The sequence below is a fragment of the Phocoena phocoena genome, chromosome 14 (genome assembly GCF_963924675.1).
Source record: "Phocoena phocoena chromosome 14, mPhoPho1.1, whole genome shotgun sequence".
Taxonomy (NCBI): domain Eukaryota; kingdom Metazoa; phylum Chordata; class Mammalia; order Artiodactyla; family Phocoenidae; genus Phocoena; species Phocoena phocoena.
The window spans coordinates 82,529,454-82,550,955 of NC_089232.1; the positions used below are offsets into that span (position 1 = coordinate 82,529,454).

Genomic DNA, 21,502 nt, shown 5'->3' on the forward strand with positions numbered 1-21,502 from the left:
GTTCACACTCTAGTTATCCATGGCGACAGCGCCCTTGCTAGAACAGGTCCTCTATCTACATTCTTCTACACAGTGAAGGGGAAGGTCAAAGTTTTTTCCTGTGTCTTTTGGGCCTTGATTGGTTTCAGCTAGAAATAATACGCACGCCAAAGAGACATTTTGGGATGGCAAATTTTGCTCCCCTGCAGGATGAATGTCAATTCCAGATGAAAATATTTTTTTAATATCATTTTAAAAAAGCTTTTATTTCTAATGGAATATTGCAGGAACACTGGCGAGAAAAGAACTCACTTCCACTTTGAATTCGCTTCCAGGTCGCATTCTCTCCCTGGATTCCCTGACCGGGCCCCCCAAAGCCTCAGTCAGCCCAGACAGCCTCGCCCTCCCGGGTACCTAGACCCTTCGGCCTGAGCAGAGACGCTAAGAGCTTCCTGCTCCTCCCTGCTGAGAAAAGGGAAAGAAATTCTTCGCCCTCCCTACATTAAGGTCGCTCCCAGCCCCGCCGACTCCAGGACCTCACTAGTTAGCCTTCCCTCACTCCGCCACTTTCCCACTTCCGGGACCGGCGCTTTTTCCGGCGCCCGGAAGTGCGTCATCACCCAGCGCCCGCCGCCCCGGCCCCACGCCGCCCAGGCGCTCCAGGAGGCCCTGAGACTACGGTGCCAGCGCGCACTGCAGCGTCCTGGACGGGAACGGGGGTGGCTGCTCCTCGGCGCCGCGATGCAGGTCTCCAGCCTCAACGAAGTGAAGATTTACAGTCTCAGCTGCGGCAAGTCCCTTCCCGAGGTGAGTCACGTCGGGTCCTCCTCTTCGCGGGGCAGCCGCCCCTCTCCTCCTCCCTGTTCCTGGTAGTTTCAGCTGGGCCCGGGCCGGCCCCAGACTAGGGGAGACCCAGAGTCCAGGGACGGTGCCTGGGGGAGCTGGTCGATGCTGAGAGACGAGGACAGTGCTGTTACCGCGCCAGAGCCTGGGCCGAGGGGTGATCGGGATTGATGAGTTGGCTTGAAGTTTTTGCGGGTAAAGTTCTCTAGAACAGAAGAGCTGTCCTTTTGGGCTTGTATAATGTTCACAGCCGCTGCCACACCGAGGAGGAAAACGTGGACAGATTGGTTGACAGGTATTTCTCCCCCACTTTAATGCCCGCTCATCAGCTCTTCGTTGAATTCCTGTTATATGCCAAGTTCTAGAAATACAGCAGTGAAGAGAAATGCAGACTTTGTGTCAGCAGCATTTATGATGTGGACGGCAGTATTTTTGAACCTTGCTGAACTTAACGCGATTTCGTTGAGTCTTAGGACGTCAGAATTGGAAGGCCTTTGGAAAGTCAGCCATTCTCTTCCAATCTTTTCATGTTGAAAATATGCAAAAGTTCCAGCGAGGGGAAGGGTGACTTGTCCAGAGTCATCTGCCTAGGCTCTGTAGCTTGTATGTTATTTCTCGTAAGTGCTGGTCAGGCTGCTGTCGAAGCACTGCCAGTGAGAAGAAGCTTTTGACAGAAGCTCTTCCATTTTGAGACTGCTTGTCATACAGATGTTTTAAAACACGCCCCCTGGGCTTCCCTGGTGGCGCAGTGGTTGAGAGTCCACCTGCCGATGCAGGTGGTGCCCCGGTCCGGGAAGATCCCACTTGCCGCGGAGCGGCTAGGCCCGTAAGCCGTGGCCGCTGCGCCAGCACGTCCGGAGCCTGTGCTCCGCAACGAGAGAGGCCACGACAGTGAGAGGCCCGCATAACGCAAAAAAAAAAAAAACAAAAAAAAAACATGCCTTGGTTGCTCTGACTCCTGCCCTTGGAAATCAGAATAAGTGTAACTCTTCCTTGTGTCTGACCCTAAAAGATTTGGAGCCAGTGATTAGACTCTTCTCGGAATTCAGGTTAAATAACTCCTTGTTCTCCAGCTGTTTGTCACACAGCATGATCCTTCTCATTTTGTTCTTTGGTTCTGCACATTTGCTGAGATGTGAGTACCTGCAGGCAGCCCTGTTCTAAGTGTTGGGATACGTGATGAACCGGTCAGATAAGGTTCCCTGTTGGGGAAAAGGATAATAAGTAAGCAAATAGGACAACTTCAGATACTGAAAAGTGCTTTGAGTGTCTATACGAGAGCACTTGTGGATGAATTGTTTAGAGAAAGTGGTTTGGACTCAAGCCCTCAGGGAAGGCCCCTCTACAAGGGGGTAACATTTGAACAGAAACTTGGTTGATGGAAAGGACTGAGTCTTTTGAAGATGGGAGAAAGGAAGAGTTTTCCGTCCTGAGGGAACAGAAAGTGTCAGTGACCCACAATGGAAGGCACTTGGCACGTTGGAGAAACAGGAGAAGCACGGTTGTGGCTGTGGAATGCTCAGTGGGGCAAGAGGGTGGGGACAGCTGAGGCTGGAGAGGTGGGCCTTGTAGGCCAAGGCAGGAAATTAGGGTTTTATTCTTAGTGCTGTTGGAAGCTGTTGCTGGGTTTCAGACTGGCTGCTCTCTGGTAAATTACTGCAGCCTGGGAGGGTGTGAGTGGGGATGAGTTAGGTGGTCCAACTGAGAGACGGGTGGCTCGGGCTAGGATGGTAGCAGAGGAGATGCTAAGACTGGGTGGGGTAAAGGAGGTGTTTTGGAGGTAGGCTAATGGGACTTGCTAATGGGTTGGATAGTCGTAGGGAGTTGAGGTGAAGGAAGGAATCAAGAGAGAACTCTTAGGGTGTGGATCTGAATAACTGGGTACACGGTGTTGCTGATAACTGAAATGGAGAATTGAGCACATTGGGGGTCGGGGGAAGGTAGTGAGCAAAAGGCATGAAAAGTTTTATTTTTGATACTGAAGGTTTGATGTTCTAATAAACATCAGGTGGAAATGTTGAGTAAACAGGTATGTGTATCCTGTTAGGGAATCTCTCTAAATCTTCTTTTAAAGTAATTCTGACTTATCAACAAATTGCCTATTTTGCTTTACCTACTTCAAATGTAAGATCAAGCAGGGTTTTGGTTTTTTTTCTTCTTCTCTTTCCTTTTCTTTTCTTTTTTTTCCAACAATGGCGGGATGCCTGTCCAGTGAGAGAATTAGGTCATCAGCATTTCCAGAGTCTTTTGCTGGGTTTCTGGTTAAATTCTTCGGCATTGGTAAAGTGATCTTCTCTATCAGCTGTGATTTTGTAGAACACAAAGAGGATGCCTGATATCAGTGACAACTTTCAGTTCTTTGTTGAACTTTTAAAACTTAGACTGGTTCATTCCTGCCCCGTGCTGACTCTGTCTGGTGTGCTCTCCTGTAGTGCTGTCAGTGTGTACAGAAACTCCAGAGTGAACTGTTTTTTCATCATTTTTCAACTCTTTTCCATCGTCACCGTTGTAAGGAATTTCTGGCTCTTTTAGGTCCCAGGCTCCCATTTAGAAGGCAATCTCAGTCCCCTCCCCTTTGCCCCAAGCTCCTGATGTGTGAGACCAGCTATTGAATGAACTGCCCCCTTCTTTAGCATAACTCCCTGAGAAGAGGAAATCGAATCCCCTATGAAAGGAGAAGCCCTTTGTTTTGCTTCTATTAAGTTGATGTAGAAGAATGTATCGAGTGCCCAGAAATATAGTTTAACATCACCTTTAATTGAAACATTTCTGCCTAAAATGAAATCAGAGCAGTGTAATCACAAAGACTAGCACAGACCTGTAAATCAATGCCCTAAACACAAGGCAGGAGGAGAGCTCTGGCTCAGACTGAGGCCCTTCAAAGAGTGACACCTGTTCCAGTGTCCACACTGCCTCAGGCGTCACACTTAGGGTCTTCAGGAGTGGGGCTACATGACCAGAGAGCCCTAAAGATTATAATGTTCTGTGTCTAACATGGGATGTACATTGGGTTTCTGCTTTTAGAAATGACATCTGTTAACTTTTCTCTTGCTTTTCTTTGATTTCCTGAGGGTATGTTTTCTTAACCTCGTCATTATTGACATTTTGGGCTGGACAGTGCTTGTTGTACAGGCTGTCCTGTGCATTGTAGGAGGCTTGGCAGCATCCCTGACCTCTACCCACTAGTTGCCAGGAGTGCCCACCCCTTCCCATTGTGGCAACCAAGTACCCTTTAAGAATTGCCAGATGCCCTTCGGAGGCAAAATTGCCCCCCGGTTGTGAACCACTGCTTTAAGGTAATCGTAACTGATTAGTGCTTCATCGTTGGCACCTGTTCATGCAATGGACTTATGCTGCAAGCTAAAATAAGGTACAGGAATTACAGAACAAAATCTGGTGTCAGCGAATGTGACTTTTAAAAGTATCATTTCTTTATTATCAAGTGTCAGCTATTTGGTCAGGTTTACTTATCTAGGTTTATGTTTTGTAAAAAATATATTTCTTTAAGAAACTTTCTCCATTTAATGTTTGCTTTTTAAAATTTCACTTAAATAAAGTTCCATATATTAGTTATAACCCATAATATTTGAGGCTTTCTCCTTTCCCTTAGGTTGATTAGATGAACTAGTTTTCTCTTGTATAAAATACAGTAGTTCTAAAAATTTATTGTCTAGTATATGTAAATATATACCAGAAAAAAATCCATGTAACAGGATGTTAACAGTAGGGTTAGGATTACAGAGTATTTTCATTTTCTATGTTATATATTCCTGTGAAGTTTCAGTTTTTTAATATGAGCATGTATTATTTTTGTAAGCAGAGAAACAATTCAAGTAAATATGTTTTAAAATAAAGTCTCTTTGTTTTCTTTAAGTGGCTTTCTGACAGAAAAAAGAGAGCACTTCAGAAGAAAGATGTTGGTGAGTATTATTTTTTTCATTTCAGCTACATTTGTGATCCACGTTATAATGCTTTTCTCATTTATTGTTATCATATTTAAGTGAAGGTTTACAAAAACACAGTGGAATTCATGCAGTGGAAAATAAACTTTCTGCCCTTTTCCTTCCTTTTTAAAAAAAATTTTAATTTATTGATTGATTTATGGCTCTGTTGGGTTTTTTTGTTGCTGTGCGCGGGCTTTCTCTAGTTGCGGCGAGCGGGGGCTACTCTTCCTTGCACTGCACGGGCTTCTCATTGCAGTGGCTTCTCTTGTTGCGGAGCACGGGCTCTAGGCCTGTGGGCTTCAGTAGTTGTGGCACACGGGCTCAGTAGTTGTGGCGCACAGGCTTAGTTGCTCCACGGCAGGTGGGATCTTCCCGGACCAGGGCTTGAACCCGTGTCCCCTGCATTGGCAGGTGGATTCTTAACCACTGCCAGGGAAGCCCCCTTTTCCTTCTTAAGAAAACCTTTGTTGTGCTTGATACAGTCCCGAGGGTATAGGGTTTGATTTTTACCTACTTAAGCACTAGTAAGTTAGCTCGTTACTGTTTCATGGATGATAGCAGAAGACGTAAGACTCCTGGGTCAGAGACAAGGGCTGCATCACTCAGGCTGCACAGCAGATAGCGTGATCACCAGCATGCTCTGTCACCCCCCTGCCCAAGTTCCACAAGGGCACTCAGTGCGGCCCAGATGGGTGCACTGCATGCGGTGGGTTTGTGTTGCAGCTGAGGAACACTGAACTTGAGAAGTCCACTGCCTTTACAGCAAGCAGTAGACACGCCTGCTCTTTGTCTAGAGGAGACTCACCTGTGGAGGTTCCCAGCTGCATAAATAATGCTGAGAAATGGCTCAGGTAAAGGAGTGGCCAGGGCCTCACAGTCTTGCCATACCCAGCAAGACCAATAGGAATGCAAGCAGTCCCAGAAGGACTAGCTCTCCTAACATTTCCATAATCACTTTGTTTTCCAGTGTATCATATCTTTTTCCATTCGTTAAATCCATTTGTCAGTTTTTGAGCTATAGAGACAATGAACATTTTCTTTCTGAACAAAGTAATTTTACTTACAGGACATATGAACATGAACATATGGTCACTGTAGAAGATTTTGATTCTTTAAGTTATGACAGCAGGGAAGATAGGTTTGTAAGATCAGTTTTTAACTTAAGTCATTTTGGACAAATTTTCATTAAATTTTCTCTATTACAACTTGTCATAGTTGAAAGATGATTAAGTTCCCACATATCTTGTTCAAGTTATTTTCTGAAAATCAAAGACCTAAGATATTGAAAAGGTTTCTGGATGTGAGATAGATACGTCAAAGCAAGCATCTTGGAGAAGAAGTAGGCTTTATATAAAATTAGAAAAGTACAATTGCTGCTTTCACAGTGCTTACTGATTTTGATTTCTTCTGATTCTCTCATTCCACTCCAGTGTTCTAGTGTGTAAGAAAACAGGTTCAGATTACTTAGAGGACAAAATTGTTCATTGACTCCTTTCCAGCCCATCTCAAGAGTATCGTGTGTCTTCCAGATTTAGTGGGCCATTCCTGCTCAGTTGGTTGGTTTAGTGAACAAGGCAGTAATGTGCCAGAGAGTCATACACAGTCCTTACAGTGGGCGCATTGTTACAGTAGCAGCCAGCAAGAATCCACACTTTCTTGTTGCAGGGAACCAGTTTTTGTGAGAGTACGTTTAAGTGTTTAGACCCAGAGATTGCTCTAAGGCTTCCTCTAGCCTGGATCTTCTTGGCCGCGGATCAGTGCTGCCACAAAGAGGCAAAAGTCAGCTTGGTAGCAGCTTCTTATATAAAGTTAAGATTTTAAAGGTTTAGACTTGTTGTTATTTAGGAGAAAAAATGGTAAAGATTTTTGTCTTAGCCATGATCCATGATTGAATAACAGTAGTGGTTTAATGTTTATTCTGTTGCCCCTTTATCCAGGGCTTGAAACTGTATGTTTGATGCACTGTTATGGACCTTTTTTTTTCCAATTAACGATGACACTTTTTCCTTTTTGAAAAATAAAAATAAAATACTTAGTTTAGAAAAATAAGGTATGAGCTAAGAGAAGAGCTTGCTGTGTCAGGGGCGGGGCTGTGTCCGTGTGCCTTCCCGAGGCTTGGAGGCACTGGGACGTTGCCGTTGGTAGTGACCCCGCTCTGAATACTGTCTTCCTGGACACGAGGGTTAGCACATGGAGGTTAAACCAGTTATTTATCTTCTTTCTTTGTAGATGTCCGTAGGAGAATTGAACTTATTCAGGATTTTGAAATGCCTACTGTTTGTACCACTATTAAGGTATCAAAAGATGGACAGTATATTTTAGCAACCGGTAAGCATCTTTTTGGTTATGATTTACATATACTTCGTAGCAGGAAATGTTATGATGGGAAAGGTCACTTTTTAAAAATTACCCTGACATTTTATTATTTAAAAATTTCAAACATATAGAAATATTGAAAAAACTGTACAGTGAACAGCCTGTCACCTAGATTCTTCAATAGTTTATTGTATTTGCTTTATCACATATCTGTCTACCCATCTTTCTGCCATCCATCAATCCATCCTGTATCTTGATACATTTCAGAGTAAGTTGCAGGTATTAGTATACTTCACCCCTAAACACCTCAGTGTGTACATCATTAACTAGAGTTCAGTATTCGTTTATGGCTTTTTTTTTTAAAGATAAATTTGTATAAGTACATTGATGAGTTTGGACAAATGCATACGCCTGTGTAGCCCAAACCCCTAGCAAGATACAAAACATTCTTTCACCTGGAGCATTCCGTTATGCCCCCCACAGTCAATCCCTGCTCCCACTCATGTGTAGCCGGCCGCTGCTGTGATTTATTTTTTCACCACAGACAAGTGTAGCCTGTTTTAAATGGACTTCATGTAAATGCAGTCATACACTATGTATTTTTTGTGTGTAAGACTTATTTCATCTAGGACTTCACATTTCGGATTCATTCATGTCATTATACGTGTCAGTAATGTGTTCTTTCTGTATTAGCAAATGGTATTTCCTTATAGGAATATGCCACACTTTGTTCATTTATTCTTCATTTGGTGGACACCTGGGCTATTTTCATTCTTCGACTGTTACTGGTAAAGCATTATGAACCGTCTTGTCCAAGTCTGTTTTGAGGGCATTGCTGGGTCAGAGGGTAGGTATATGGTTTTGCAGAGCAGTCAGATCGTTTTGTGCTCCCACCCGCGATGAATGATGGTTCCAGGAAAGGGCATTTTTACCGTAATGATTTTCTCTGTCATGTCACTAAGATTTTATGTTAGCAGTATTCATCAGTATCAAAAAGTCAACAAATATAGGGAACTTTTAATATATTATAAGTTAGAACAGCATTACCCAACCTTTTTATGGTTGTGATTTTGCTACATATATCCTGGGTATTGTCCACTTAAATTTTTTTGTTGGCTTAACATTATCCATCTATATCTCTTTTCCAACCACTTTCTTATTTGACTACTTTTATACATCCACGTGCTAGTCTCTTTTGTTCTGTGTTAATGGTTGTCTCATTACTAACACTATCCCCATTTTTTAGCGTCCAGTTTTATGTTCAGAATCTAAATTTTAATTATAGATTATATGTAACACATATATATAGAGTATGTGTGTGTATATATACTATACTGTATACTATTTTTAAATGAGATCTTGGGCTTTGATCCATGCCAGAAAACATAGGACTACTTCATTCCTTTCTTTTAAAAATATCCTTAGTGGTTTTAAAAGTCAGTCTTTTTCTTTTCATGATAAACTTATAAAAAATGCACACATTATAGAAATACATAAGATAAAATGTGAAAGGCCCTAAGATTGCACTAAAATACACAAGATATCACTGTGCTTATTCCTCCATCTTCTTTCTGTACAGAGTACTGACACTGTCATTGTTGAGTTTTACAAAAGCCAGATCACAGTATAAGTGCCACTCTGCAGCCCTCCCTGCACCCGCTGTACTCACTCTCCCTTTCACTTTGTAATATGTTTTGGCAGCTTTCCATGTCAGGAGTTACAGGTCTGCATCATCCTCTTTATAACCTCTATAATGATTTACCATCATTTATTTAACCGTTTCCCTATCTGTGGACATTTAATTTGCTTTCAATTTTTGGCCATCAGTAAATAATGCTGCGGTGAACATTCTTCATGTCTTCGGTACACTTATGGGTGTGTTTCTGTAGAATAAATTTGTATAAGTTGAAATACAGATATAAGGTGTATGAGTATCACATGTTTTACAGATATTGCCAGATTGTCCTCCAAAGAATTTCTAATAATTTATACTTATCACCAAAGTATGAGAGAACTTTTTTTGAACATCAACCTCAATATAGATACTAACCAGTTTTTCATCTTTGCCATTTGATAGACAAAAACTACTTTTTTTGAATTTTTTTTGAATTTTTGAATTTTATTTTTTATACAGCAAGTTCTTATTATTTATCTATTTTATAAATACTGACAAAAACTAATTTTTAAAAAATCTACTTTGTTAGATTATTTGTGAAGTTGATTACACAGGTGTATACATTTTCCGTGTCTTGCTTGTTTATATCCTTTGTTCATTTTTCCCTTGGGATGTTGGAGAGGGCTTTTTTTTTTAAATATCTTTATTGGCGTATAATTGCTTTACAGTGTTGTGTTAGTTTCTGCTGTACAACAAAGTGAATCAGCTATATGTATTCATATATCCCCACATCCCCTCTCTCTTGAGCCTCCCTCCCACCCTCTCTATCCCAGGCCTCTAGATTGTCACAAAGCATCAAGCTGATCTCCCTGTGCTATGCAACAGCTTCCCACTAGCCGTCCATTTTAGGAGAGCCAGCTTTTAAATTCTTTTTGTTTGATATGCTTATAATGAATCTTACTTACCTCTAAACAAAAAGTATACTCAACATATCTGCAGGATATTGATAATGAAAAGTATGTCCTTTAGGTTTTACATCACATTAACTTTTTTTATAGGAACATACAAACCTCGAGTTCGATGTTATGACACCTATCAATTATCCTTGAAGTTTGAAAGGTGTTTAGATTCAGAAGGTAAGTAAGAGGTTATATTTGAAATCACAAAAATAGTTTTTATTTTTGGCTGCTTTTCTGCTTTTTAAAATGGGCATGGGTTGTGCATCAGTTTTCTGTGCTGTGTAACAAATTGCAATAAACGCGGCAGCTTAAAAAAGATTCATTTATTAGCTCATAGCTCTGTAGGTAAAGTCCGTCCAGGCTTTTCTGTGTTCTGTGCTCAGGGCTGACCTCAAGGTGTCAGCCAGGTGGGACTCTTCCAGAGGCCCTGGGCAAGACCCCTTTTCAAACTTACAGGATGTTGGCAGAATGCAGTTTGTTTTGGTTGTAGGGCTAGGGACCCCTCTGCTGCTGGCTGTCAGCCTGGGGGCATGCTCAGCTTCTAGAGACCCCTGCATTCCTCCTCACTTGGTCCCTTCCTCCTTCAAGCCAGCAGCAGCTCATTGGATCCTTCTCGTGCTCTGAATCTCTCTGACTACCCCTTCTGCCGCCAGCTGTAGAAAACTCTGCTTTGAAAGGGCTCGTGTGATTATAAATCTTTCCTTTGCCATAGAACGTGATGTAGTCACAAGGGCGGTGTCTCCTCACGTTGATAGCGTCCACCCACACTCTCCAGAGGAGGGGGCTGCCCTGGGGGGAAGGTCAGCGGGGTCATTCTTAGAATTCTGCCTGGCACAGGGCGCAGGTTGAAATGGGAGAGTTCAGGTATTTTTGTCAGGTGGCCCCATGTTTGAGATTGAGGGAAAAGAAGTTAATGGGATATGTATTCTCTTAACTTGTTTCACTGTCTTCTTTTTAAAAAACAGTACAAACTCCATGTGCTGCTAATAATAACTGTTTTCATTCTTTATTTTCATTTAGCAGGTATACTATGAATGAGTAAAAAGTTACTGTTACCTTTTTTAAAGCAAAAAGTTTTGAGTTTTTAATGTTTGTTGTTTTACTTTGAACATCTCAGAAAAACTGTGACAAAATTTAGAAGTCATTATGTTTTGTAAATTTATTATTTAATTTGCTTCAGTTCTGTAGAAAATCTAGCTGATCTGTATAAAGAAACTATAAAGCTTTTAATTTTCCATTTGGTGTTTTGGGGGGCAATATAGCATGGAAACTTTGTTCTTGTGTTTTGTAGGTGCAAAAAGGGAAGAAAAACCCAGCATTTGTATATAGTATTTGTGTTGAGTTAGAATCTTTGCATCAAATTTGTATTTTTATTAAAAAAGTGGACTGATAATTGTATGTTTCCTGTTTCTTATTTTTCAGTTGTCACCTTTGAAACTTTGTCTGATGACTATTCAAAGGTATGCTTTGTAGCGTTGGTTTATCCTGCCTGTCCTCAGGAAATGAATGAGAGGGATTTGTTTTTATGATAAGTGTTTTTAATGATGTCTCCATTGTTAAATTTAAAATGGCTGTATAGTAAAATAAAACCTATTGTTTTCTATTAATACATACTTAGTTTGTCACATGTATGTGACAACTGGGATAGAGATAGCCTTTGGCCAGTCTAATATTGAAAATTTCAAGTTTGCCATAGCATGTATGAATGAAACCTTATCTATATTTTTAAGAATTGGTAGCAGTCATCTTTTTAGACCATCCTGTGTTCTAGATGTGTGATTTTCATTATTGCATTTATTATTTTCGTTTTCTTATTCATATGTGAGAAGTACAGCAGCAGTGTTGTATGTTTAATTTTCTTAACCCTGCAAATAAGTGGTTGTGCATATACTGAAACAGCTGAAGACACAGCTAATATATTTACGTTTCCTTTTCTTTCATTTTTGGTGCCATTAGTGCATCTTTCAACTCTTGTGGTAATTTTCAACAGTTACAAGATTGTCAGTAAAAGTGCCTTATTCAATTTAAAATGAAAAACTTTTAGAGATGTCATCATGAAGGAAAATTGAATTTTCAGAGCTGACATGCTTTCTGTGTTGTCTTCAGTTCTGGAAACTATGGGGTACAGTTTATCCTTTTGCCTGTGGTTGCTGTTTATCATACGTTTTGGAACTTGTAATTTTATAGTATATTTTCTCTAGATCTTGATAAATTTGCTTTTCAATACCATCTGCAGATTTTTAAGATACCTTTGTAATACATTAAAGTTAAATTTATACAAGGAGCCTATCAAACTCCATGTGATAATAGTGAGATTACTAAAATGTGTTTTTAAGTAAAATAGGAAATGACTCACTGAGGTTACTGAGCAGTGCTCTACATTACAAAGTGCTGGCGCCAGGTAGATGAAGGGCATTCGTATTGAGTCTTTCAGTTAGAAGGTAAAGTTTGCCAAAAACCTATCTAAGATGCAGGAAGGCATTAAGTAACTAATGGAGAGGTTTGATTCTCAAACACATTTCTTAACCATCATGGCGAGTTGTGTTTATACACATGCGTTTACAGAGAGCAAGGAGGAGGATGAGAGAGATGAGAGATTTTCTTGCTTTGCCGGTTTCAGTGATGATGATGAAATAAATACTTTAACCTAAGCAAACTAATTTTCTTGTTTTATTTTCAGATTGTCTTCCTGCATAACGATAGATACATTGAATTTCATTCACAATCAGGTTTCTACTACAAAACCAGAATACCAAAGTTCGGGAGAGATTTTTCTTACCATTATCCATCCTGTGACTTGTACTTTGTTGGCGCGAGGTATTGGGGTCTAATCACCCTTTGTTTTCTCCTTTCCACCTCCCCAAGCAACTTCTGTTCTTAAAATTGAGGAGAGGGATTAAAAGAAGGATAAGACATTATCCCTGCCTTATGGTTGCTCAAAGAGTGTAGTTCCAAAGTGACTGGCTCATTTAGGAATTACATCCTTGACTTCTATTAGCGTGGTGCTCTAAATCTAGAGAGACATGGGTGACCCAATAGTGTAGCAGTGGTGTGGAGTCAGTATCTTAGCCCCATTGCATGCATTTTAAAACTTTTATTCTTAAATGCTACCTTCTTTATGATTATAAAAATAAGTCATATCCATTTTAGAAAATTGGGGAAATATAAAAAAGAATAAAGAAGAAAAAAAATCACCCATAATTATGCCACTCAGAGGAAACCCTTATTAGTATTTTATTGTTATTTCATTGTAGTCTTATATACATACACTTATAGATACATTTTGGATCTTGTAATCTCCGTGTTATTTGTAAATAATATCCTACTTAATGACTTCATAATATTTCCTTGGCACATGGGTCGTTTAAATCACTTTTATGCATGAACAAACTTACAAGTAAGGTGGTTATCTTTTAGGGTTAGAATGCATTTTTGTATCAGTTTTACAAAGGGAAGTGATGCTTTATGACAGATCCATGTTTCTAAAAATTATATTTACTTGAAGAAACGTTCATTGTAGTTTCCTGGATTTTTCACTTTATTCATTGTTTGACAGCTCTGAAGTTTATAGATTGAACTTGGAACAAGGACGGTTCCTGAATCCTCTACAGACTGATGCTGCGTGAGTGTTTTGTTATAAGAATCCTGCTGTATTTATTTTGGCCAGGAGATGAAGCCAGACGCCCACTTTGTTGTCAAATGACACGTGTTGCCTGTAAGCAGAGCTCTGGGCAACTTAGGTAAAAGAGTAACATTAAATTTTTTCCCCCACAAAAAATTCACTAGAAGACCTGGTGTTGTTGTAAAATATAAAAAAAAATTTTTTAATATATGTGAAGAGTTTTTAACTCACTCCAGAAATTCAGTTACTGTTTTTTGCTGTGTTCTTTAAATTTTCATTCGTGATTTAGTTTTGTGATATTTTCTTTTATAGAGAAATTTTGAAATAACTTGGAGTACTATTTTTTAATTTTACTTTTTTATGCTTTTGCTGGCAGACATTTAAGATTTTTTCACGTTTTCTTTTCATCATATGTTATGGTCTGTACTTTTGTTTTATTCATAGAGAAATCCTTTAGGAATGAATCTGTCTTAATAGTATTAATACTGAGTAATAGTAACAACAGTAGTGAAAGCACTTACTATGTGCCAAGCATTATTCAGGATTTTATATATATTCACTCATTTGAAACTTATAACAGATTTTTACAGTACAGGTACTATTGTTATCTCCATTTTACAGCTAGGGCAGCTGAGACTCAGAGAGGGTAAGTAGCTTGTTTAAGTTCACACAGCTAGTATAGGGTGAAAGCTGGATTACTTCTCACCTATGTATATAATTAGCTTGTTGGATTTTCCTTATTGCTTTGAAGGGGATTTTTAAAGGTTGGAAGAATAGGTAGTGATAAAAACCAGGTAAACTCTGGGTTTCTTTCCACATTGATTTGAAATACTCTTATTTTCTTTAAAAAGAAATTATAGTAATGTCATGATGCATCCTTGAATAATAAAAGGTTATATGCTCTTTAGTTGCAGAATTTCCTGTTTATAATAACAACTTTTATTTATTGTCTTATAAACTCTAGACGCTGTGTTGAACATATAGTTTTTTCATTTACTCCTCACAACAACCATATGAGATTGGTGAATACCATTTTTCAGAAAAAGAAAACGAGCCTAGATCAGTGTACTCAACAAGCTGGTCAAGTCTCCGGTTTGGCGTAGTGATAGCCTGCGTTCTTTTTGCTTTGGGAGAAAATATATTGGGAAATGTGTTCTCGCGATGGTGGAATAGTGTTTTTGAAGAAAGCCCTTCCTTGTCTCGTCCCCTGGCAGATAAGAGTGTCACCCTGGGGTCTGAAACTGCGGGGACTGTGTACAATGCACTGGCCCCTTTGATGCCTCGGTGCTTCGCATACGCAGATGAGCGAGAGAATCTGCTGCCACCTCATGCACAGCATTGTGTTTACTGTTTGTTTAGAAAGTTTATTGAGTGTCTGTCGTCCCCGCCCCCTGCAAAAGTAGATGCTAAAACTCTCTCCCTTATGGCTTTACTATTTTAGGGAGAATAATGTTTGTGACGTAAATTCAGTGCATGGCTTATTTGCCGCAGGAACAATAGAGGTAAGCGTACGTTGACTTTATTTTTTAGAACATTTGCTCTATATTTGATAACGAATGAAGTTTTATTTAAAGACAGCGTTGCTTGGTTCCTAAGAGCAGGGTGCTAATGAAGCCACAGCCCACTGGTTTGCTTTTCGTATGGACCGTGGGTCACGTTCCACAGAGATACAGCTGTGCCGTTGCTGCAAACTGTGCCCCTTGTGCATTGATGTGGTCTGCGAGGGCCATCATCGTCGGGGGTGAGACCTGAAGTCGCTGCTGGATTGCCAGCTCCAGTATGATTGCCACCCTTGTTCTTAACAGGAGGCAGTCCCAGCTCTGTGCTGCTTGATAGTTTTATGACTGACTTTCCCTGAGGCTTGTTTTTCTCATCAGTGAAATGGAGATGATAATACTTACCTTGGCAACTGTATAGAGGTGCTGTGCTGGTGAGAATCACATGAAAGAACCTATTTGAAAACATTATAAACTGGAAAGGTATATGGGGTTTTGATTTGGGCATCCTCTATAGTAGCATTCAATAAATGCACAACATTTTCATTTTAAACTACAGCACCTTTCAATCAGTGTCCTTCATGCTTACCAGAAGTTTTTCTAGATTTGCATTTTTTAATTACAATATTGTTAAATACTCCTAATAAAAAAAAGGTAAAAATGTCAAAAACGTATTATTAAAAAAGTACCCTTCTGTGCCTTCCAGTTACCAAAATCCTCGTACACCCGAGGTAACTCTAATGGCTTGCAGTATTCTCCTTTCTTTTTTGTTTTTCTGTGTATGTGCAGGTATGCATATGTGTTAGTAATATGGTTTTAAAATTTTTTCACAAAATTGAAATTATACCATGGTTCTTCATTTGCTTTTTTTTTTTAATGTAATGGTATATAATGTACGTCTTTATACATTGGTACTTGTAATTACTTATAAAGCTAAACTAATTTTTTTTAAATTAATTAATTTTTGGCTGCGTTGGGTCTTTGTTGCTGCGCGTGGGTTTTCTCTAGTTGCGGCGAGCTGGGGCTACTTATCGTTGCGGTGTGCGGGCTTCTCATTTCAGTGGCTTCTCTTGTTGTGAAGCACGGGCTCTAGGCACACGGGCTTCAGTAGTTGTGGGTCACGGGCTCTAGAGCGCAGGCTCAGTAGTTGTGGTGCACGGGCTTGGTTGCTGCGTGGCATGTGGGATATTCCCAGACCCGGGCTCCAACCCGAGTCTCCTGCATTGGCAGGTAGATTCTTAACCACTGCGCCACCAGGGAAAACCCTAAAGTAATTTTTTTAAACTGATGGATAGGATTCCATTGTTTGAATGTACTGTAGTTTATTAAACCAGTCCATCTAGAGGAAATTTAGGTTTCTTTACTAAAATTATTTTTATGTTAAAAGATTAAAATTTGAAATGGAACACATGAGGTTGATTTAATGGAAACGTATAAAACTATGTTGACAGTGTTATAATACTATTAAGCCTGAGTCAGACCAGTGAAGCAGTATCTTGCTAATTACTTTTCTTGAGATTACCAAGGGGAAGTTTTAAAATAATTTTCTTGAAAAAATTGTTTATTTGAATAGAGTCCTTACAGAGTAAGTTAGGCTAGAAATCAGGAAGCGTGCTCTGTAAGAGAAGTTTTGTATTAGAGCAAGCTACTCTTTCACCAGCTTTTTTTTTTTTTTTTGCGGTACGCGGGCCTCTCACTGTTGTGGACTCTCCCGTTGCGGAACACAGGCTCTGGACGCACAGGCTCAGCGGCCATGGCTCACAGGCCTAGGCGCTCCGCGGCATGTGGGATCTTCCCGGACCAGGTCCCCTGCATCAGCAGGCGGACTCTCAACCACTGCGCCACCAGGGAAGCCCTCACTAGCTGTTTTAAGACTAGCCCTGAGACTTGTTGAAGGGGCAGCAGAACCCCCCAGACCAAAGGCTGGGTCCCTGAAATTCCTTGGGTACCTTGATTACTGGGGGCTTGAAATTTGATATGCATAGTTAGACCAGACTTTAATATTCATTTTACATTCATTTTTTTAAAAATAAATTTCTTTCTTTCTTTATTTTTGGCTGCATTGGGTCTTTGTTGCTGCACGCGGGCTTTCTCTAGCTGCAACGAGCAGGGGCTACTCTTCATTGTGGCGAGCAGGCTTCTTATTGCAGTGGCTTCTCTTTGTTGCAGAGCACAGGCTCTAGGAGCTTGGGCTTCAGTAGTTGTGGCATGTGGGTTCAGTAGTTGTGGCTCACGGGCTCTAGAGTGCAGGCTCAGGAGTTGTGGCACAGAGGCTTAGTTGCTCCATGGCATGTGGGATCTTCCCAGACCAGGGCCCAAACTCGTGTCCCCTGCATTGGCAGGTGGATTCTTAATCACTGCGCCACCAGGGAAGTACTAATTTTTATATTATATGTTGGATTTTGATTTCTTCTGTGATAGTTATTATAGTACATATATTAAACATTTATCATTGATACAATAATATTTACAAATTTATATTTTCCCAGTTACACCAAAATGTGTTTCATAACTCCTCTCCCCGCTACCATACCAACCAAATCAAGGTCCATTCAAGGATCACATTTTGCACTTGTTTTTCTTAACCATCCTTCTTTTCTTCTTTTAAATTATAAAAGAAATGCAGCTAATGATAAAACATATAACAGTACTAAAAAGGGGATAGGAAAAAAGTTTGAAAAAGTTAAATTCTTTTTTTTTTAAACATCTTTATTGGAGTATAATTGCTTTACAATGGTGTTAGTTTCTGCTTTATAACAAAGTGAATCAGGTATACATATACATAGGTTCCCATATCTCTTCCTTCTTGCATCTCCCTCCCTCGCACCCTCCCTATCCCACCCCTCTAGGTGGTCACAGAGCATCGAACTGATCTCCCTGTGCTATGCAGCTGCTTCCCACTAGCTGTCTGTTTTATATTTGGTAGTGTATATATGTCCATGCCACTGTCTCACTTTGTCACAGCTTACCCTTCCCCCTCCCCGTATCCTCAAGTCCATTCTCTGGTAGGTCTGTGTCTTTATTCCTGTCTTACCCCTAGGTTCTTCATGACATTTTTTTCCTTAAATTCCATATATATGTGTTAGCATACGGTATTTGTCTTTCTCTTTCTGACTTACTTCACTCTGTATGACAGACTCTAGGTCCATCCACCTCATTACAAATAGCTCAATTTCGTTTCTTTTTATGGCTGAGTAATATTCCATTGTATATATGTGCCACATCTTCTTTATCCATTCATCTGATGATGGACACTTAGGTTGTTTCCACCTCCTGGCTGTTGTAAGTAGAGCTGCAATGAATATTTTGGTACATGACTCTTTTTGAATTATGGTTTTCTCAGGGTATATGCCCAGTAGTGGGATTGCTGGGTCATATGGTAGTTCTATTTGTAGTTTGTTAAGGAACCTCCATACTGTTCTCCATAGTGGCTGTACCAATTCACATTTCCCACCAGGAGTGCAAGAGTGTTCCCTTTTCTCCACACCCTCTCCAGTATTTATTTTTTCTAGATTTTTTGTTGATGGCCATTCTGACTGGTGTGAGATGATATCTCATTGTAGTTTTGATTTGCATTTCCCTGATGATTAATGATGTTGAGCATTCTTTCATGTGTTTGTTGGCAGTCTGTATATCTTCTCTGGAGAAATGTCTATTTAGGTCTTCTGCCCATTTTTGGATTGGGTTGTTTGTTTTTTTGTTATTGAGCTGCATGAGCTGCTTATAAATTTTGGAGATTAATCCTTTGTCAGTTGCTTCATTTGCAAATATTTTCTCCCATTCTGAGGGTTGTCTTTTGGTCTTGTTTATGGTTTCCTTGGCTGTGCAAAAGCTTCGCAGTTTCATTAGGTACCATTTGTTTATTTTTGTTTTTATTTCCATTTCTCTAGGAGGTGGGTCAGAAAGGATCTTGCTGTGATTTATGTCATAGAGTGTTCTGCCTATGTTTTTCTCTAAGAGTTTGATAGTTTCTGGCCTTACATTTAGGTCTTTAATCCATTTTGAGCTTATTTTTGTGTATGGTGTTAGGGAGTGATGTAATCTCATACTTTTACATGTACCTGTCCAGTTTTCCCAGCACCACTTATTGAAGAGGACTCCTTTCTCCACTGTACATTCCTGCCTCCTTTATCAAAGATAAGGTGACCATATGTGCGTGGGTTTATCTCTGGGCTTTCTATCCTGTTTCATTGATCTATCTTTCTGTTTTTGTGCCAGTACCATAGTGTCTTGATTACTGTAGCTTTGTAGTATAGTCTGAAGTCAGGGAGCCTGATTCCTCCAGCTCCGTTTTTCGTTCTCAAGATTGCTTTGGCTATTCTGGGTCTTTTGTGTTTCCATACAAATTGTGAAATTTTTTGTTCTAGTTCTGTGAAAAATGCCAGTGGTAGTTTGATAGGGATTGCATTGAAACTGTAGATTGCTTTGGGTAGTAGAGTCGTTTTCACAATGTTGATTCTTCCAATCCAAGAACATGGTATATCTCTCTGTCTATTTGTATCATCTTTAATTTCTTTCATCAGTGTCTTATAATTTTCTGCATACAGAAAAAGTTAAATTCTTATTCCCCACGAGATAATCAATGAGACTTTTTTTTTTTTTTTGGTATTTGTCTAAAAATATTCTAGTGTTTAAAATGACTGTGTTTTATCTGTTTAGGGCCGAGTGGAGTGCTGGGACCCGAGGACGCGTGGCAGGGTTGGCCTGTTAGACTGCGCCTTAAGTAGCGTCACAGCTGATTCTGAGTAAGTGGGGGTGAAGTCGCAGTTTAAATACTCATCAGCTTCTGATTTAAACAAACGTATCAACACTAAATTAAAATCAGTTGCTAAAGGATGACACTCTTAAAACACGTTTATCTGAGGTTGTGGTTTTTGATTGTTTTATGTAGAAATCCTTTCCTGTGAAAGGTCACTAAGTGGGGAAGCCAGATGGAATTCCTTGTTTATATAGTTGCCCTGGAATTTTGTGAAAACAAATACACTGCAGGAATTTGTATTTCCCATTCTGTAGGATATGGTGGTGGAACCAGGAGTCCACCACTCCATTTAACAAACAAAAATATGTGCTTTGAATTCTAAGGTAGAGGGAAGCAATGTTTTTGATATTTTCTTGTTCCTATTTGGCCATTCCTACCCTTAAAATAATTGGAAAAGTAAATCACAGTTGGGGGATGAAAACCTCTAAAGCTTGAATTAAGTAATACCTATAAGCCCCCTGTCCTTTGCCCACTCACAAGAGTACTTCTGTTACACTGCTTGGTACATATGTTTTCAGACTTTTTTTTTTTTTTTGGCCTTGACGCATGGCTTGCGGGATCTTACTGCACCAACCAGGGATCGAACCCGGGCTCCCGGCAGTGAAAGTTGCGAGTCCTAACCACTGGACCTTCAGGGAATTCCCTTCAGACATTTTTCTGTGCTCATATTAACACATGCAGATTATCACTGTCTTTGTCAGAGCCTTGACATGGGATTAGTTGCTGTAATCAGCTCGGGAATGCCCTTTCTCTGGGGTCTTGTTATTCATGGAAATGTCATTTTACTTTGTCTTTTCAGTTGATCAGACATTTATCTACAGTCATGTCACATAGGAGGTGGAGTGTTAGATGGGTGGGCTAAGAGAGACTAACTCTAAATTTATTGTAGAATTTTGTGTGATTTGCATTTTTCTGGGGGAGAGAAGAAGAAATATAGTTCTTTCTTCGGAAAAAATCAGCTTTGTAAAAAAGCATTCTTGACCTAGAAATAAAAGCTAAGAATCACTGAATGGAAAGATGTCTGGTTCTAATGTATACATTTTTCCCTGTGTCATAAGTAAAGAAAAAATTTTTTCCATCTTTTAATTATGACATTGAAAGTAAGTATAGGAAATATTTTTCCTGAGTATTGTTACTGAGTTTTATTAAAGTAATGCCAATGAATAACTTCATTAGTCATGGTACGGAGTATAGTGTATTAAACAATCTAAAAATGGAAAACTCATTCTACATTTGATTTTTCATTTTGTTTTGGAATTACTTAGACATTTTTATTGTGAAATGTACACATAAAGAAAAGCTCATAAAACAATGTGCAGATTACTGAGTTGTGAGTCTCTACATTTGTTAACAGAATAAAGCAATGGAAAATGCTTACTAGTATTCATCAAGTAGGTATGAAAGAAAATGAATCAGAAACTTGTTTATTTTTAGCAAGTAGAAAATCAGGTTTAAGTGAAAGATATTTACTCACTGTATAGGAAGCAAAGAGGTTAATCTTCTCTTACCCTTAAGCATTAACTTGTGTTTGAATTAGAATCAAGAGACTTGTGTACAAACTCTGTCATTAATGGTTTCATCTTGAAAAGTCATTTAAGAAAACAGGCCAGCAGGAGTTATTTGCAGTATGTCTTAAGGTTATTTCTACTTTAATGACTACAGTAGAAGTACCATTATACAAAATTTAAGGAAGGGATGTTAAAAAATAATCTTAACTGTGGTCTCTAGAAACATGGGAGTAGTTTTTCTTTTTTTGATAGAATATTGATTCACAGACATTTTTGGTGGCCTCTTTTGTCCTTAGGGGTGAGGCATTTTTCAGCTGTCATGATGGAGGTTATTTTATTTATTAAAATCTTTTTTTTAATTTTGTAAAGATGATTTGTACTTAATGTAAAAAGATACTAAGCAGTTTCAAAAATGCACAGAAGAAAGTAAAAATGACTTCTGCATATATACAGGTAGGTCT

At 39.5% G+C, this 21,502-nt stretch overlaps 1 protein-coding gene across 3 annotated transcripts in view; it reads left to right on the top strand.

Moving 5' to 3' along the window:
• Nucleotides 1-682: 682 nt before the first annotated feature.
• Nucleotides 683-21,502, top strand: part of NOL10 (nucleolar protein 10) — a 92,214-nt gene continuing 71,394 nt past the window's right edge. The window contains exons 1-9 of one of the 3 annotated variants that reach the window (XM_065890966.1): nucleotides 683-786; nucleotides 4,697-4,742; nucleotides 6,996-7,094; nucleotides 9,756-9,833; nucleotides 11,079-11,116; nucleotides 12,337-12,473; nucleotides 13,213-13,278; nucleotides 14,720-14,780; nucleotides 19,434-19,519. In XM_065890966.1, coding sequence (XP_065747038.1) covers nucleotides 721-786; nucleotides 4,697-4,742; nucleotides 6,996-7,094; nucleotides 9,756-9,833; nucleotides 11,079-11,116; nucleotides 12,337-12,473; nucleotides 13,213-13,278; nucleotides 14,720-14,780; nucleotides 19,434-19,519 — 677 coding nt within the window. In that variant the 5' untranslated portion in view covers nucleotides 683-720. The remainder of the gene's footprint in view (nucleotides 787-4,696; nucleotides 4,743-6,995; nucleotides 7,095-9,755; nucleotides 9,834-11,078; nucleotides 11,117-12,336; nucleotides 12,474-13,212; nucleotides 13,279-14,719; nucleotides 14,781-19,433; nucleotides 19,520-21,502) is intronic. The other 2 variants (XM_065890968.1, XM_065890967.1) reach the window with 2 other exon arrangements.